The sequence below is a fragment of the Mixophyes fleayi genome, chromosome 1 (assembly GCF_038048845.1).
Source record: "Mixophyes fleayi isolate aMixFle1 chromosome 1, aMixFle1.hap1, whole genome shotgun sequence".
Lineage (NCBI taxonomy): Eukaryota > Metazoa > Chordata > Amphibia > Anura > Limnodynastidae > Mixophyes > Mixophyes fleayi.
Window position 1 is genome coordinate 333,159,336 of NC_134402.1, and position 19,058 is coordinate 333,178,393.

The 19,058-nt window shown below is 38.0% G+C and overlaps 1 protein-coding gene across 1 annotated transcript in view; it reads right to left on the reverse strand.

Moving 5' to 3' along the window:
• Positions 1-19,058, reverse strand: part of SCARF2 (scavenger receptor class F member 2) — a 191,003-nt gene that overhangs the window by 62,128 nt on the left and 109,817 nt on the right. The window contains exons 6-7 of the mRNA XM_075214734.1: positions 17,005-17,133; positions 6,501-6,604 (exon numbers count right to left, since the gene is read on the reverse strand). Of these exons, the coding sequence (XP_075070835.1) occupies positions 6,501-6,604; positions 17,005-17,133 (233 nt within the window). The remainder of the gene's footprint in view (positions 1-6,500; positions 6,605-17,004; positions 17,134-19,058) is intronic.

Below are 19,058 nucleotides of genomic sequence, written 5' to 3' on the forward strand. Positions count from 1 at the left end.
AAGGACGAGCTGGCTTCCCGAGTGTCAGACACCGTCCCTGCATTGCGACTATGAAGCAGGGACGGCTGCCTGTCACTTCCGGCCGAGGGAATTCTGTTGCTAGGCAACAGAAAAGCAGTGTCCCCCGGCTGTCCGAGCGCCACCTGTGCAGGCGCAGTAGCGAGCCCCGTTGTTAGGCAACGGGACGCTAGGTTTGGCTCTTGGTCGGCAGTCTGTGAAGTCACTGACCACTGACCTATTAATTCCTGGGATCCACTATTTAAACCTGACTCTGGCACCATTAGGGTGCCAGAGTATCAGGTCAATTCCTGCCTCCAGCAGACAGGAAGGGTAAATTGGGCAACAGCGGAGGCTGAAATAAAATTGACGCTGCACCAGAAACATAGAAAAGGATATTGCACAAGTGGAATGATGCTAAAAAATTATGGTAACTAAGTCGGAGTTAGATGGACATGAGGAAGAGGGGTTAGAAGAAACTAACAGGGCCTCTCCAGATCCCATTAGGTTCTGTCTTTTACTAGACACATAGGACCGTTCCTAAGAAGGTGACTGGAATACAAACAGAACTTATTTTTAAATCTTCTCTCTTTCCTCATTAGAGAGATAAGATTGGCCCAATTGCATTGGTTATTCTGGAGGAGTAACCGGAGTTTGAAATCAGGGAGCTAGACGATTGGTGAAATGGCGGGACTGTTCCTTCTCTTGTTTTCATACTCTAAAGCGAAGGTCTGCCACCACCCATTCTAAAATAGAATCAGCAGGAATAAGAGATTAAACAAATCCCTGATTCTTGAATCTCCAGAGGGACCTTACAGTTTCTTATTGATTGTAAATGTTATGATCCCAAAAAACATCCATTGGTCGAAGCTGATGTATATGCACCTCGACTTTTCCCTGACCAAAGGGAATACTGTAACACTGCAAACTTACCCTTCCAGGTTCCTGTGATGCTCTCCTCTCCTGTAAACATTGGGTAGGTGGAGCTTCTGCAGGGGCGCACGCAGGATTTCCTCCCCCACCCAAAAAAAAAAACCAGCGAGAGAGCTGCTGCGCATGCGCCCGCACATACGCAGCAGCTCAGTTTCGGCAGCACTGTACTATATAGCAGCCGCGGCGCTGACTTCTATGTATAGGTTACCTGACGGTGTGTGACCCCGCAGACCAACAGGAAGCAGACTGCTTCTTGATCTGCAATCTTACACCCCTGTGGCTGCAGGCACAGCACCCAAGGGCAAATTGTTTTTAAAATGTGCCCTTTAACACGTTGTACTGTCTAGGCAGAACTTCATACACTAAAATCCTCCTAATGTCATGTTACTTGAACTTGTTATTATCTATATTTTTGAGTTCTAAATGCTCCTATATCAGAATAGCTCAGAGAATAAGGATAGATAATGTAAACGGTCAATAGATAGAATAAAGGTAATTGTAAATCTTATACTCTTCCTGAAAATTATGAAAAGTTGGCAACTGTGTTAATGCAGCATGTATTAAGCTTGAAGCCTGACTAACAAGTGTCCCTAACCTAATCTTTATGCCTTCAACAGACTTCAGAACTTAGCTTCGACTGGTTCAGGTCTGCTCATCCCAAATCCTGCCCAGCTGGGCCACTCATACCCCATTCATACTGCACCAAAATCCCGGGTTTTTCCCGGGGCGAGCTCAAACGACCCGGGTCTTGGTGCAGTATGAATGGTACAAGTGAAAAATCCCGGGTCTAAAAACCCGGGTCTTCAACCCAGGATTTATCGAGGGGTAATTCCCGGGTCGGACCCGGGTTGCCTGCACTATGAATGGTGCAACCCGGGTTTTTGCATAGTTGCATAGGGGGGAGAGAGAGAAGAGAGAGAGAGAGAGAATTTTTTTTTCATATTCCAGCTTTCAGCCAATGAAAAGTGCTCTGGTGAAGACTCCCACAAATTGCCAGGGCACAGACTTGTGCAGTATGAATGGGGTCAACCCGGGAAATTCCTGAGTCCGAGGTGCAGTATGAATGGTGTTTCTGAGCTGGGACGCTCCGAGACCCTGCAAAAACCCGGCTTCAAAAACCCGGGATATTGCAGCGGCGGCAGTATGAAAGTGGCATAACTGAAGTGAAGCAGTTCAGAGACAATGGTGCTGATGCAGAGTTGGCTGCGATTGTTCTCCAAATCGCATGTGCAAATTGTGTTCACTAAAAGAGCTGTAATCATGGGCATATGCAAAGCTGCAAGTTACATACACTATAGAAATCTAATGCAAGCTAATTATCAGCTGTCCTGTATATTTACATAACTATGCAGTACCGCTTAATTTTTTTGAGTATGACGTGTTCAGTGTCTGGTAGACATTACTTCCCGTTATCACAGTGATCACAGTAATTGGTGGGGATAAAGCATGTTTTCTATATACACCATATACTATGTGCACTGCACATAACATACTTAGATACACCAGCCCAAAATGGCTCTGGAAACTGTATTCAGATGTTTACTCTGCTATTTCGATGTTCGACCTCTGGGAAAATGCAACTTGCAAGTAACCTGATAATTCATGTGAAGAATTAGTAATACAAAGCCAAAAGTTGTTTTTGTAATAACATTTTTACCATGATGTCAAAGGGAGCAATTTCACTACCCAAACCACAATCTACAAAAATGAATAGAATGTTCCGAATAAACAATGTCATCTAGGAAGAGGCTTAGAGTTTTATTTTTAGCTGTATGTGCTTTGTTTGATAAACATGGGAATCTGGCTGCTTAGTCATCGGGGTATTAGCAGTTTCACTCTGGTGAATGTTGCATGATGTGTACAGTATAGCATGACTTCTGCCTAGCATGGCTTCCAGCTGCACTCCCACACCTATGGGGTTGTCACCATTAACAGCCTTTCTAATGAACTATGGAGTGCTTTTAATTGCCTTTTGTATTACAAAATATATGTTTCCTTTACAAAAGAAACTGTGTACAAACTAAGATTTCATTAGGAACGCTCAGTAAGAACAATAAAAAAGTTTTCTTTTTAAGTGCATTTTGCATATCTGCATAGATCATTTCATCCGTTTGCAAAAGTCGGGGGAAACACGAAATGCTGTGCAATATATTTAGTTCTCTCTGGAGAGAATTCTCTCACATTATTTGTTTATAGACAGCATGCAGAAAGTATGTATGTCCATAACTGCGTACAGTGGTCTGAAGAGCCCTTAGCCTGTTTCAAAAGAGATGATATATGCTTTAAAATCTTAGCAAAAATATTATAGATGCCAATTGTACTGCATGTGCAATTCTTTTACACACACAAATAAAAACACAGTTTATCAAACACAGTATTTCCTACTAATCAAATGGTAAAAATAAAACAAAATGAAGATAATTACACTTCCACAATTACCTCAGTATAAAACTCTAAGCAAGGTTTTTGGACTTATTTTAAAACTTCCAAATAAAATAGTTAAATAATTGTTTCACAAGTATGACATCAACACCTGGGATCTTTCCCAAATACACTTCTTCTCATTGAATGTTTTATACCATTATAAAAACACTATTAAAACATTAACAAGTCAATAGCAGAAAAAGTGTGTGCCTTGTGATCATATAAAAAACGACTTTCAAAATATTTTAAGACCCACCGAAACTTACTGTACTAAGGATTACGGTAAAGAGTACTCCTAATGTCCAATAAATCAACCTTTCAATTGGCAAGCCTAACTCTTTTCCACACTGTTCTCAATATCAGATGTTCAATTTCCGCCAGGCAATTAAAGCCAACAAGTAGTGACCCAGGAGGAACAAATAAAACGCTTGTTACACTGCCTGCTGGATAAAACACTTCCTCCCTCTAATTTTATAATAGTTCTTCTAGGTAAAAAAATCTCCCTCCATGCATATAGATAAAGAAGACAAGGAATCGGACGCTCCTCATTAATTCACGATATACTACAAAACAAAAGTGTAGAGTATCACTTCAGTATATCATATTGTCTCTTGAGGGGGTGCACCTCCAACGGAAACAATGGAAGATAGATCAATGGAAAAAGATTTGGAAAACATGGGTACTCCAGTCCGCTGAAATCACCTATACAAACATATCGGGCCGAAGCCTTTATTTAGAGATTGTAGGTGAAATATTAAAAAAAAAGTAGTGAAAGAACATGAAAAAACAGTCAGTATTTAACTTATGTGCAAAACAGAATACTAATTTGCACCCTTGCATTGTAACATGGTTTTGTCCAGGAGACTGAAATAAGAAGTTTCTTAAGTTAAGATCCTTAATGAATCAGGCCCATGGTCGGCTAATAGTTAACACTAGATTATGCTCTTTGTGTCACAAGATCACCAAACCTGAAAATGAGTACTTAGGATTGGTTGTTCTAATCATGTGATCGTCTTATAGTCATGATAAGGTAATAAATGCGGCAGTTTTGTTAAAGAAACATTATGAAATATTATTCTTAAATCATATTATTCATAAATATGATGATGTTATTTGTGTTTTTATCCCATAATTGCCTTGTTCAATCTGATTGGTTGTGGATACCTCTATATACCCTTCCTTCCCCTCTTTATGCTAGCTTGAGAAAGACTCTTGTATGGGTTGAGACGCAATGGTGCATTGAAGGGGAAGACTTTTGACATTCCATGATCATTACAGTGTAACCCTTATGATCCAGTTTTAACAGCTCTCTTTCCGGACGGGCGCAGTTTTATATTTTGGATGCCTATATTTCCATCTATCTGGAACGGATTCCTGTATGTCTGTGTTGTGGATTGTCATTTAAATTTGTATTTTGAACATCTAATTATGTTTTAATGTAATGTGTAATTTATGTTTTAATGTGAGTTAAATAAAAGCTTAGTGATTTTATTTTTATCTGCGGTATCACACTATGTGTATGTTTCTTTTTCCTCCTTATGTGTTGGGTGGAGTACATTCAATGAAACTCCTGGAGTGAGGAATTTGAAGGTGGAAAGCAACAACACCAATCGCAATCATATGCATTTTAGCAAGAAAAGTTGATTTTTGTTTTAGGACCATCTTTTATTTATTGCTGCCAGCGAGAGACTTCTCCTGTGGAGTGGGAGATAAAGGGCAGAGCTAAGGCCTGTGAGTAATGTGAAGACACCTATATGATAAACGTTTCCGCAGGATCCATATAACTTTACTCTCATTTGGGAATTGTGACAGAAAAAACTTGTTCCTATTACACTAATTCTGACTGTATTTAGGATATAGAGGTCTGTGCTCATATAGGAGTAAGCGCCTACGTCTCCTTCTTTTGCTATATATATATATATATATATATATATATATATATATATATATATATATATATATATTAAACACCGTTTACTTAAAGCTTATTAGTAGGATGACTATATGGATTGCACAGGTTTTTTTGTAGATATAAAAATGAGACCAATATTTTAACATATATATTTTTTTTAATTATCTTTACTACTAGGAAAATTTTTGCTACTACCCACTATACAGGTGATTCTTGTGACCTCAGTAAATTTTATGTCCATATTTTAAGACCATAGTAAGACAGCTTGTATACTTGTACTGTACTACATATTTTACCCAGAGTAGCATCTAAAATTATAGAGAATATTCACCATATACAAGATACATTATTATTTAGAATATCCAGGACACCCAGATCCCAAATTACAAGAGTTGTTTACTTTTGAACATTACCTTCCTTCCACTTATTAGCACTGCCCGGATGCTGAAGGCTACCTCCCTTTTCAAGGGACAGGAACAATGTACACTCTTTGTGGCAGTCAAGTCTGGGTAGTGTAACTAATGCAGCAAATGAATGGACAGCCTGACACTGCAGCTGTAAACAGGCAGTGATCAATATTTCAAGGGAAAGTAATTGAATGGGAATATAATTACTATGTAGGTAACATTACTAAATGATGATGGGATAACCAAAAGTGAGGGCGATATCTTCTCAACCCATGTTAACTAGTGACCATAATACACAAATGTAAGTTGATCAGTTAATTTATAAATACCAGCAAGTGCCTTTGTAATTAGCTGTTTTGCTATCTGCAGTTTTAATTAGGGTTATTTAGGGAGTTTTTATGTTTCACTTGTAAGCATAGTTTGCGTTTGAAGTAGTATTGTATTTCTTTTTAAATAGTTTAATAATTCTGAAATTAGGTTTTGTGTCTAAAAAAAGTGTCAATGATTCGTCACTGTTCAATCCATTAAACTATGTGGTAAAACATGCTTATATTTAAAGTTATCTGTGATGAAATTGTAATTTATTAAGGTGAATCACAACAGCCTGCCTTAAATATCATACTGACCCTATTTTGGTGATGGATCCTGTATTATGCATATGAAGTGCATTCCTTGAAAAAAAAATATAATGCATAACTTTATTATTGGGACATTAACATTTGAAGTGTATATGTACAGCGCTACGTAATTTGATAGTGCTATATAAACGTACGTCAATAAATAATAATAAATTATTGTATGTATATTAATTTCAGTAGCAAACTCACCCATGTGGCAGGCTCCACTCACAGGATCACACTTGTCATCATGGCAGACACAGGACAGGTCACAATTAATTCCATATTGGCCAGTCGGACATGTTAGATTGCAGCTATAAATGAAGCAAACAGCGTTGGTAATCCATAGCTGGAATTGTGCTGCACATTTTATGCACTTTACTTATAGAACATCATTATTTTAATGACTCTAAAGGATGTAAAAAAATCATCAGGGCTTTCAAAAGCAGTGTGATTTATCTCATATGAAGCCATAGTTACACCACATTCTAACAATCATAACTTTACAGCAATACCTATATCACCCCTTTCCCCTCCACACATGCATTGATGGGAACATCACTTAGGGTACATACACACTGGAGTTTGCATTATGCATTTTAAATGCATTTTTAACTCGTATATATATATTTCTGTCACTAGGAATCACTGTTTCTAGTATAACCATACCCATTAATATTTTTACATGCATTCCATTGCATTGCTGTAGCGTTTTTCGAAAGGCTAGTTATTCTATTCCCACGAGGTTGCCTTATTTTCATAGATTGGAAAGTATACAACGATCTCTAAAACACTAGTAAAAGCAAATATCAAATGAGTATCGAATGTGCATGCATTTGATGCACATTAAATGCATTAAAAAATGTATGTGAAAATCCAGTGGGTATATAACCTAAATCTAATTGTCTGCCACACCCACAACCAATCAAATTTAATTCAGTAGCATGAGATTTGATCTTGCAGGATAATTGCTTTGGAGCCCATACATGGTACAATGGACAATCATTGTGTATGGATAGTATTAGAAGGTGTGAAAACCATGGCTCCGTTTGTATGTAAGAAATGGAAATTTCAAATTTAAGATGGTATACAAAAAGAACACAATACACAGAGACTGTTGACTCTAAATATTTGAATGTCTAGAAGCTAAAAATACACAATCCTAACATTGTGAAATTTTATTTATTTTAGTAACATACTTATGGGCGTATTCAATTGTTAGCGTTAACGCTAACAAACGAGCGCTCAAAAAATCTTACCGTTAATACGGTAATTACTCGCGGAATTTCAGCTCGCAGCCCCCTGAGCGGCGAGCTGAAATTCCGCGAGTAAACTACCGTGATAACGCTTTTCGCACGCAATATTACCGTATAAACGGTAATATTTTTTGAGCGCTCGTTTTTCAGCGTTAACGCTGACAATTAAATACCCCCGTAAGGGGGGTATTCAGGTGTCGGCGGAAACGCCGAAAATCTCGCGGTCTGCGCACTATTACCGTTATTACGGTAATAGTGCGCGGAAAAACCATTACTACGGTAATTTTCTCGCTGGATTTCAGCTTCTGAGCCGGGAGTTGAAATCCAGCTAACTACTACCGTAATAACGGTAGTAGTTTTTACGCGGCGGGTTTTCGGAACAATTGAATACCTCCCTAATATTTTATAAATCATGTTGTTCTCATGACTACAACTGAACATTGAATAGCAGGGTAAATAACTATGTCTGTGAGTCACAAAATTAAACATATTTCTGCTGTTGTTCTATGCTTGATAGCATGTTTAGACTAATTCCTAAGGATTCTGACATTTAAGAAGAACAATTTTATAATGAGAGTCTATAATACCCTTGCGTCTCTGTCCGTCCTACCCTCCCCTTAGATTGTACGCTCCTTCGAGCAGGGCCTCCTCTCCTCCTGTTCTCCACCACCTTAACTCTGCTCTCCAGCTCCTTGTCTCTTCCGTGAGGCCCTTCTACCCCTCTAGCTACCCCGCTGGGGCTCTCGCCTGTCATCTAGCTGTACTTTGAGCTTCCGAGTTACTGTGCTTTTTGTTAACTGTTCCGTGATGTCTCACCCTGTACTGTATTTCTGTCTGTCCCTGTACGGCGCTACGGAAACCTAGTGGCGCCCTATAAATAAATAAATAATAATAATAATAATAATAATAACTTCTGGAGGCACACATGGGGATGATGAATTCTGCTAGAGCAGGTAACCATATGTAACGTTTGGATCACTTCTAATTTCTGAAAACAAGGAATATACAATAAAGTGCATAACATTCACAGAGCTTAATCCATTTGTAGCGCACAGCACAGTAACCATTGTTGTCATATGACACATATTGTTTATGGCAGAACTGTGTTTTCTTATGATTATGACTAAAATTTTGCTCAGCAAGAGAAGCTGCAGTGCGTGCTGTGTGAACAACATTACCAGCAAATGGTTCTCATAAAATGTTCTTCCAGAATAATGTTTAATGTTTATTATGGTGTTTATTCACTTTGACTATTCATTTTATTTTCTGTAAAGGTTTATCTCTGGCTTTCTTTTTCCCGAGCCTAACTAAATCATGCCCTGCAATTATTGTAGTCTCTTATGTAGAACACTAGTAGAACGCGTAGGTTCCTGTATTACAACGTAAACACAAGCACTGAAATTGCAGGACAACATGGGGACATGCTAATCCTTTAAAGAATCAGCTGAATCAACAGGATATTCTGGACAAATCTGTCAGATTTTCAGTCATATGCTTATATGTAATTTCAGGCTCTTGCTTGACTAAAGCTAGTAAAGGTTTGAGGTGTAATAGCTATGTTATAGAAATAATGTAATAATGCTTCTTATATCCTTGTGTTTAAATCAAAAGTGATCAAGATGGGAGACATATACAACAGTACATAAGTCAGTTAGCAGGCCTAGCATCTTGTGTAAGGAATGTATATATTCAGTGCAGGCAAAGGAAGAGGGATTCCACCAGTACCCGTCACCAAACTATTTATAATATATGCTCTGTATATACATACTGCGTGCATTCTACATATGGTACAGTATAAATCATACTGCCCTGCAAAGGGGAGTTGGAGCATGTGCAAGAAATGGCTTTGCCATGTATTTTAAACAGTAGAGGGGGTATTCTGGGGACCTTACTCTTGCCTATGATTCTGGAGTTACTTTGAATTTGCAAGTGAAAAGACTTGGAGGCTGGAACAAAGGAGAGAGCAGAGTAAATAAGACTGGAGTTCAATGGAATCAAATGCCCAGGAAGTGAGGTGAGAGACAACTTTGTCCTCAGGGACATCCATAATGATGTTTAGGATAAGGGGGTAGATGACAATTGCGCCATATTTGTTGGTGCACAAGAACGGAGAATGACTAGATAAATCCTTTGGTATAAGGAGAGATCCTATTTGATAGTGCTGAATTGGTGCACCTTGCTAGATCCTACTGAGAGCAGAAAGGTGTTGAAACTTGCTTTGAGTTAAATGCTGCACATCTCTGTACAAATATATAAATTTAAGCCACTTTACTAAATCATTAGGAGTTAAAAAAAAATTAATACACCTTTCAATCCACAATAAATGTAATGTAATCTTCTTACAAGTTTGAGCATGGCTTTAAACAATCACTTCAATAAGTACATGTGGCCCAGTGTCTAAACTACAAAAGGGTTTGGTCTTGTCTGTATGCACCAAGGATACATTGTAATTAATAACAAATATGATTCTCATCATGGTTCACTCCAGCAGTCCACTAGAGATTCGCAGACACATAAAAACAAGTGCATTTGATATCAAAGTCCTCACGAGGTGCTGTACATGTCTTTGAAGTGCAGAGATGAAATAATAGGAAAACAGCTGAATCTTGGAGATGCATCACATGCTTCATTCTTTTATCATGATAACTTTCTTTTCAAAGGAGCAGAAGTAATCTTCTCCTGTCTTATATCATGCCTCCCATCTAATAGTCATATATTAAGTACATACATTCTTTTTCAGTCATGTCCTTATATGCCCCTCACATTTCATGTGCCCATGTTTTCAGGATACAGAAATACAGATGGACAATTTGGAATGACTGAGACACTGATCGATCAATGTGTTCTCCTATGGGGCAATCCTGAAAACATCAACTGACAAGGCATCATTTTCAAGTCTTTGGGGAATATTTACTAGACTGCGGGTTTGAAAAAAGATGTTGCCTACAGTAACCAATCAGATTCTAGTTGTCATTTTGTAGAATGTACTAAATAAATGATAACTAGAATCTGATTGGTTGCTAAAGGCAACATCTCCACTTTTTCAAACCCGCAGTTTAGTAAATATACCCCCTGGGCTCTATCAATTATGTAAAGAAAAGCAATCAGTTTTCACCAGAGTCAGGGCTTTTCCCTAATATCTATCAAGGGATACCACCATTCTAAGATCTAACATTCACCGATGCAGTCCTCCTTTTGCTATATCTATATCTCAGGATGGCGATAACATTGGATATTCATAGAAGAAAATGCTTTATTCATTTAAAATTAAGCATTTTGTTAATCAGAGTGCCAGACAATAAATAGATTTTTTTCCAAAAAATGTTAGACTTTATTTTTAACATTTTTACATTTTTACTATTATTTTTTTTTTAAACAAGTGGAACCAGAAGCCCAAGTCACAATTTCCATTTCTACTTTGCATGCGTGTAGCGGAAATGCTGGGTCACAAATGTACAGATGCAACCATGACTGGCTGGTGTAGTAACAAGGCTACTCTTACCGCTGACAGCAACTATCGCTGGGTAGTTGAGCACTCCGCATTCCGCAATATTTTCTTTGGATTAAGCAGTGATAGAAAATCTTTGCTATTGCAATAATCTTGAAATATTTTTAGTCTTTCAAGTAAGTACAATATTGGTTAATGCATTTTCAATGTAGGACTGATTTTATGATTTAAGCATTATAAATTTTCATAACTGTTCAGGTATTTTCATTAGACTGCATTGACAGAATAATACTTAAATGTATCACGCCTTCTAAAAAGGAAAAATGGAGGTGTTGCCAATAGCAATTAATCAGATTCTAGTGATCTTTTATTTAGAACATTCTATGTACTATGGATGTCCTAGGTATGCAATTTTAGAACATTTGGATACAATGTTAGAGGATTATATATAAGTGTTAGAGGACTATATATAATGTACATACACTATATGGACAAAAGTATTTGGCCACACCTATTAATTATTGAATTGAGGTGTTTCAATCAGACCTATTGCCAGAGGTATATAAAATCAAGCATCTAGTCATGCAGTCTCCATTTACAAACATTTGTGATACAAAATGGGTCGTTCTGAAGAGCTCAGTGACTTCAAGCGTGGTACTGTGATAGGATGCCACCTTTGCAATAAAACATTTTGTGAAATTTCATCCCTGCTGGATATTCCACGGTCAACTGTAAATGTAATTATTAGAAAGTGGAAGTGATTTGGAACAACAACAACTCAGCTATGAAGCGGAAGACCACGTAAAATCACAGAGCAAAGTCAACAACTGCTAAGGCGCATGGTGCGCAAAAGTCGCGAACACTCTGCTGATTCCTTAGCTGAAGAGTTCCGAACTTACACTGGCATTAATGTAAGCACAAAACCTGTGCGGCGGGAGCTTAATGGAATGGGTTTCCATGGCCGAGCAGCTGCATGCAAGTCTCACATCATCAAGACCAATGCCAAGCGTCACATGGAGTGGTGTAAAGCACACCAACACTGGAATGTGGAGCATTGGAAACGTGTTCTGTGGAGTGACGAATCACGCTTCTCTGTTTGACAGTGAGATGGGTGAGCCTGTGTTTGGCGGATGCCGGGAGAACGTTACCTGCCTGACTGCATTATGCTAACTGTGAAGTTTGGTGAAGGAGCGATAATGGTATGGGACTGTTTTTCAGGGTTTGGACTAGGTCCCTTATTTCCAGTGAAGGGCAATCTTAATGCTTCAGCATATCAAGTAATTTTAAACAATGCTATGCTCCTTACTTTGTGGGAACAGTTTGGGGAAGGTCCTTTTCTATTCCAACATGACTGTGCCCCAGTGCACAAAGCAAGGACTACAAAGACATGGTTTGATAAGTTCGATGTGGAAGAACATGACTGGTCTGCACAGAGCTCTGACCTCAACCCCATCAAACACTTTTTGGATGAACTAGAACGGAGATTGTGAGCCAGGCCTTCTCCTCCAACATCAGTGCCTGACCTCATAAATGCTCTACAGAATGAATGTGCACAAATTCCCACAGAAACAGTCCAACATCTTGTGTAAAACCTTCCAAGAAGAGTGGAAGCTGTTATTGCTGCAAAAGGGGGACCAACTCCTTATTAAAGTATATGTATTTGAATACAATGTTATTACAGTCCCCATTCGTGTAATGGTCAAGCATTCAAATACTTTTGTCCATATCAGTAACGCCGTGCTAAGCCAATTACCGTTAATAGGATAATTTTAACCCTGCTTTCTGCTCATGGCTCAGGGAGGTGCGAGCAAAAAGTCGGCATTGAAATTACTGTATAAAGGGTAATTACATGCACTATTACCGTAATATCGGTAATAGTGCACAGGCTGCGTTACTTTAGTGGCCAATTGAGTTCCCCCCCTTTGGGGCCGATTCAATTCCGCCGCGAATAGAGCGTCGTTAACAGTATTACCGTTAATACGGTAATTTTAGCCTGGATTTCAACTTGCAGCTCAGGGTGCCCTGAGTAAAAATCCACCTTTGAAATTACCGCATTAAGGGTAATTATGCACAGTTTTACCATATTAACGGTAAAACTGCCAACGCCGCATTATTCTCAGCAGAATTTAATTGGCCCCTTAGTGTATATATACGCAGACATATAAATGGAGTCACTTTGCTTTAGACAAAAATCATGATCAGGTTAAAAGAAATAAGAAATGCATATTAATGAGTGGAACAATTACAACACAGTTCAGCACATTTATTTAAATTTCAAGAGTAAAGGGTCATAATGTTTTAAAAAGGTTCTTAATCTGTACTAAAATCTGTATGGCTGGTTTACAACCTGTAGTTTAAGAATAATGGTATGAGTGAACGAGTAACATATTAGTCACCTGGCTCTTGGCAGACAGTTCCCTACAATGCAGGACCATACAGTATGTGAACAGTCGAATAACTCCTTCCATTAAGGAGGAACTCAACCCACAAATTTATCTTGAAATTCATACCCTCCAGATAATAGTAAGATATTTTGCAAAATCATAATTATTGATTTTCTCCAGCATTCTGGTGGAAAAAAAAGTACTGTTTAAGTATTTTTGGTGCATCTATTTGTCTCACAGCTATATCAGTTGACCTGTATCAAGTGAGATGGAAAATACACTAATTTGGGCTATTATATCACCCATTCCTCCCCATTCAGTACAATAAGCATAGCAGGATTCCAGTAGAGTTTTACTGTTAAATTTCGATGGTGAAATGTGCGGGATTTCATGTCCAAATGCTGAAAGCTGTGAATATTTTGCACAACAGTTTTGTTCATATAATCATATTATAGTATATAGTGGATCAAGATACAGTGTAGTACAATGTTTAATAGTTTTAGCTTCTTGAATACAGGAAATTTGACTTGAATATTTATTTCACATGTAAGAGACCAATTAAATTGTTCAACAACTAAAACTTTTTCTTTCCTTGTAAATGACACACAGCTGATTCAAATAATAAAAAAAACACCAATTAGATTTTATTTCAGAATAGTTGGTTTTATTCCCAACACATATCATTACAATTTATAAAGTCAGCATACTATTTCCAAATACACTCAGCGGCTCATGCTGCGTGAGACTAAGTTTAAAAATAAACCATCTTTGCTGAATTTTTTTTATCAAACTGTTTCATAGGATTTATCTTGACCATAAGGTTGTGCAGGGTAAATACTGCAATAATAATAATAACAACCATATGTAACTATGAGTATATAATGTATTAAATTAACTCTCAAATTCATACACTAACACAGACATGTATAATAAAACCTCACTAATCAGAAAATTCAGGAAGCTAAGAAAAAAGATATTTTACTTATTTTTGGTAACAATGTGGTACAGACCTACCTCTATAACTCAGGGGAGCACCCATAGCCTATTACTTGAGTCCTGAGGATGTGAAGGATATGATGTTTGCCCAACGGGGGTTCTTTATTCTACTCACAATATTTCTGGGTCAGCAAAAATTACAATTAATTGTGCAATATAAGATGCATTTGATGAATGATGATGAGCTTTGCATGTGACACTCTAGTACTACTTTGTAAGTAACTGTACACTGCTAGAAACTATGATGATTGTGGTTTATGCTGTGCAAAAGTTTGTACAGCATATTTCAGTAACCTATGCTGTCATAGAAACATTAAAATCGTTTAACATTTAGCTTACACAGCTCCAGTGTTTGACAACTTACACAATGGAGATAGGTGACCAAGTGTGATGAGGTCATCGAACTTGCCCAACAAACAGTGCATCCAATTGGGTGTGATGATTGCACACACATGGGTGCTAAGGATACTGGGAGGGCTCATTAAGCTTATATTCTGCTCTTCACAGGTCTCTTCTGCTCAGACTGTGACCCCAGTAAGATTAAAGTATCTTTCCCCTCTTCCCCTTTGCTTTCTTCCCCCTTCCCTACTACATATGGGGACAGTGTGTTATATGGACAACACCATGTTACATAAAGGGCAGTGTGTATTATGTAGAATATTGTTTGTGATGCATATGGAACATGTAGTTTGTCATAGGAGTTAGTTATATACTGGCAGTAGTAAAATTGTTTTGAACAAGATATACATGGGAGCTGTAATATATATTGGGAGTAATAGCGTTATATATTGAAAGCAAGCTGCATATACTAGGATATCTCTGAACTAACCAGGAATTCTGAACTAAGGCTACTAATATGGGAATTGTTTTGTAATCAGGGATACGCACACACACATAAATGAGGAAGGTACTTATATACAGTTAAGAGATCAGTAATTTAAGTTAATACACCTATACTAAGATATTGTATCATCTAAAGAACAAAGAACAGTGTCCCTACATTGCGGTACTGTACTATACAGCAGCCGCGACGCTGTCAAAGAAGCATCCGTGGCGGTGCTGTATTGTACTACAATGTGCATGTGGCCGCGCATAGCAGCTCTCTATGTTTTTTCTATGTGCTATTAGTGAAAAAGGGGGTGGGCACTAAAAAGGACGTTGTGACATTGGGCCTGTTGTTGATACATATGTCACATTTGTGTATTGAATAAAATGATATCTAATTTTTGCTTTAGGCTTGATACCACTTACCCCCCCCCCCCCCCCATTCAGTTTAACTTGGAACGCTTGATACACATGGCACCTGTAATCTGAAGGTACACACTTTTACGACCCCTACAGTCAATGTAATCTGCTGTATAAACAAGCACATTTGCACAAAACTAGCTGCATGAAGTAACAAATCGTCATATGTGCTGCAGGACACAATTTTCATGTTCGGAAATGATCCTTACTATCTTTACTTTTTTACACTTTCATTACATTTTATGAGCTGAAACACATTGAAGCGCACATGAAAGTAAATTGAAGTCTGTTCTAAGTCCTGACAAACTCAACCTTTGACCTTATTTGGTATTGCTCCAACGCTTTACACGGAAAAAAAGTCCCTGGATAGCCTATCATATGGTACTACTTATAAAACCATGTCTTGCATTGATTTGTTCTATATGACTAACTTTAATTTGCAAAACAGGCCTACATAACTCCCCTAGAAACTCACAAAATACATACAAGTAGTTAAGACCTTCAGATTATCTCTGCACAAGTCATTTATATTTAAATTAAGTTCATTACCTTTTCCGCACATGATGTACTAAACATGAATGATTGTCTAATATCTTTTGGCACAGTAAGTCAGACTGTAAAATGTGTTATAACTGCAAACAAACAATCCAGATAGTAGGTATTTAAACTGTTAAAGAGGAACACTAAAAATATTTGGAAATAACAGCATTTTCCAGCATTTCCTTGCTATGTAGAACAGTTATCTTTACTCAAATAATCTTTTATCAGTTTTAATTCTCTATCACTTCAATCAGTCACTATTGAAGGTTCAGCATTAATATTAAATGCTACATTATTATTTATTGACAAAACTGTGTAAGAAATAGCCAAATAACAAAATGTTTATTGTCATAAAATAATGTTTGAAAGAGTGAACCCTCCTAGTAGTAAAACCATGGGGGAACCAGGCCTGGAACCTCTAGGGTTGTGGAGATACTCAACCCCACCACCACAAGGACACAATGCTTCTCCAGCCTGGACAAGTTTAAATGTAAACAGTAAAGAGTGGGAAATGTGTCGGTGCAACTGATTGGGCATGCTATAACAAACAACCTATTAGCTGTAGAGACAATTTCACTGCTCACTGTTTACAGATAAAGTTCTCCAAAGTTAATATCTAGTGGTATTGGCATGGCACCCCCAGTTTTGTTACTTAAGGAATAGGAGACTCATCAATTAAAATTAATATTTGGATTAAGAGAATCAATATTTGCTTTTACACATCTGTTAAGCACTTTGTACCTCTTCTCCTAGCATAAAGGCAAGTATATCAATAAATTAAATTCTAGTTATGTCACTAAATAAATGGTCTGATAAAATGTACAACAAAAATCATTGCCACTTACTATGGTCCATAAGAACCTGCACTGCAAAGGCACTTTCCAGTCTCGAAATGGCACTCTTCATTGAAACAGTCACTGCAGAGAAAGGCACAGTTCTCGCCATATGTACCATTGCGACATTTTGTTTCACACCTTAAAATAAAGAAAGAATATTTTTAATATATTCATCCATTTATGAGCATGTACAGTTTTCATCTAAACATATAATCACTTTCTAATGTTCTTTAAAGCAGTTTTCCTAGCTTTTTCATCTAATCTAGAAAAGATTTAATTTTTTAAAACTGGACTCAAGAAACTGCTCTGGACTTATTATGGGGGATTCAATGAACCACCGGCCTTTAAAGTGATGTCTGACTTTGCTCATTTTCAGGTACAGCACTACCCAAATATTACAGATTTTTCTGAGTGCTGTCACGACTGTTTCAGATGCACTTTACAGCGCATTATGCGGAAATTAATGACCCCTTTCAGACGAAAAAAACTGTTCGCTAAAACATATATGATGTTCTCAAATCATGACATACTCAAATCTGTCAGGTCTGCTTCAGTAGTATTTTTCAGGCAAGTTTACCTAGTGTGTCAGTGCATATGCTAATAGCTTTTCAGGTTTGTGATATCATATTTCCCAATAGTCCTGTTTTTTTTATTTTCAGTCTGAATGGGGCATTCACTATGGAGAAGGGTGTGTGGCATGACAGGCATGTGGACATGGTTGAATCTGGGTTTGCCTTTGGGCTGATCAAAGGCATGGTTTGGTGGATTGGGGATGATTTAGATTATTAAAATGATGGGATGCATGATGTCTGTGTGAATAAGCAGTGGTGCCTATTTTTCAAAGGAATGGAATTGTGCACAGCTCCAATTTTGTTGTGCTTTTCTTGCATTGAACAACATAAAAAGAGTGGGTTGGTGAATTTAAGCAGAATGGCATCACAGGGATTGGCATAATCTCCAAGAGAGATTGATGGGTGTCCAGAAATATAGCAGAGAGGCTCTTGTACATCCAACAGAGGCAGATCACAATCAGCCAAGGCTGAGATAGTACAACTGATGTAACCAGTTTCTGACTGACCGATCATGATACTGATGAAATCCATGGTGGGTCCCACTGCCTGAGGACTTCACCCCTTATTGTATATAAAACCCCCTTCTGACCTTCTCCTTCCCTCCACTTTGAATCTATATGGCTGAGCCTAACCAGATACTGGTTCTTGCGGCTTAAATGGGTATAATAGAGGAGGAATGAGGTGGTTGGAGGATGAACTAGTCAAGCACTATTCTATGGGTTGGCCACACCCAGGTTATGTATTGCTTTTGTTTCCCTTTTCCCTATTTGGTTCTCCATACCCCACTCTGGCACTGGTTGTAACCCATTTCATCCACATTGAAAGTATTATATCACCTTTTTGATAATACAACATAGTAAACACGAGAACAAGCCGGCACTGTGATGGTCATCACTTAAAATGGCGACAGTTATATTGCTGCTATTTAGAGGGCAAGTACCTGTCACCTGTACAATGTGTAAGGCTTAGTAAAAATCATTATATAGGTCCTAGCATTGCCTCCTAAATGTAACTGACCATCACATTGCTGGCTTGTTCTCGCGTTGGCTTTCATACCAAGTGTGCTGGAAATGTTCTCTGTAAGTATTTCAGTTAGTGTCTATTTTATACATGTCTACATTAGAAGAATCAGCATTTTCATGTCATTTTAAGTGTTGCCACTATACTGGTAATCACCATAACGATTAACACCACATTTGACACCTTGCTCCTTCCACTAGTATCTTCATGCTTGACACCATTCCCTCCTCATATTATGACACTGCCCTTGTTACATGCAGCACTGTCCCTAACTACATAATCTACTGAGTAGACCATTCACTGCCTCCCACATGGTCAGCACACTCATCTCTTGGAACTGTGAATACTCCATTGATCTGATTGATCCAGGTTACACTGTTCCCACCCACTTCAAAACTGAGGACTGTCACAGAATTGAAGAAATGGCCGCTAACCAGGGACCCTTGCCAGGGAGTTTGGGCTTAACTGCAG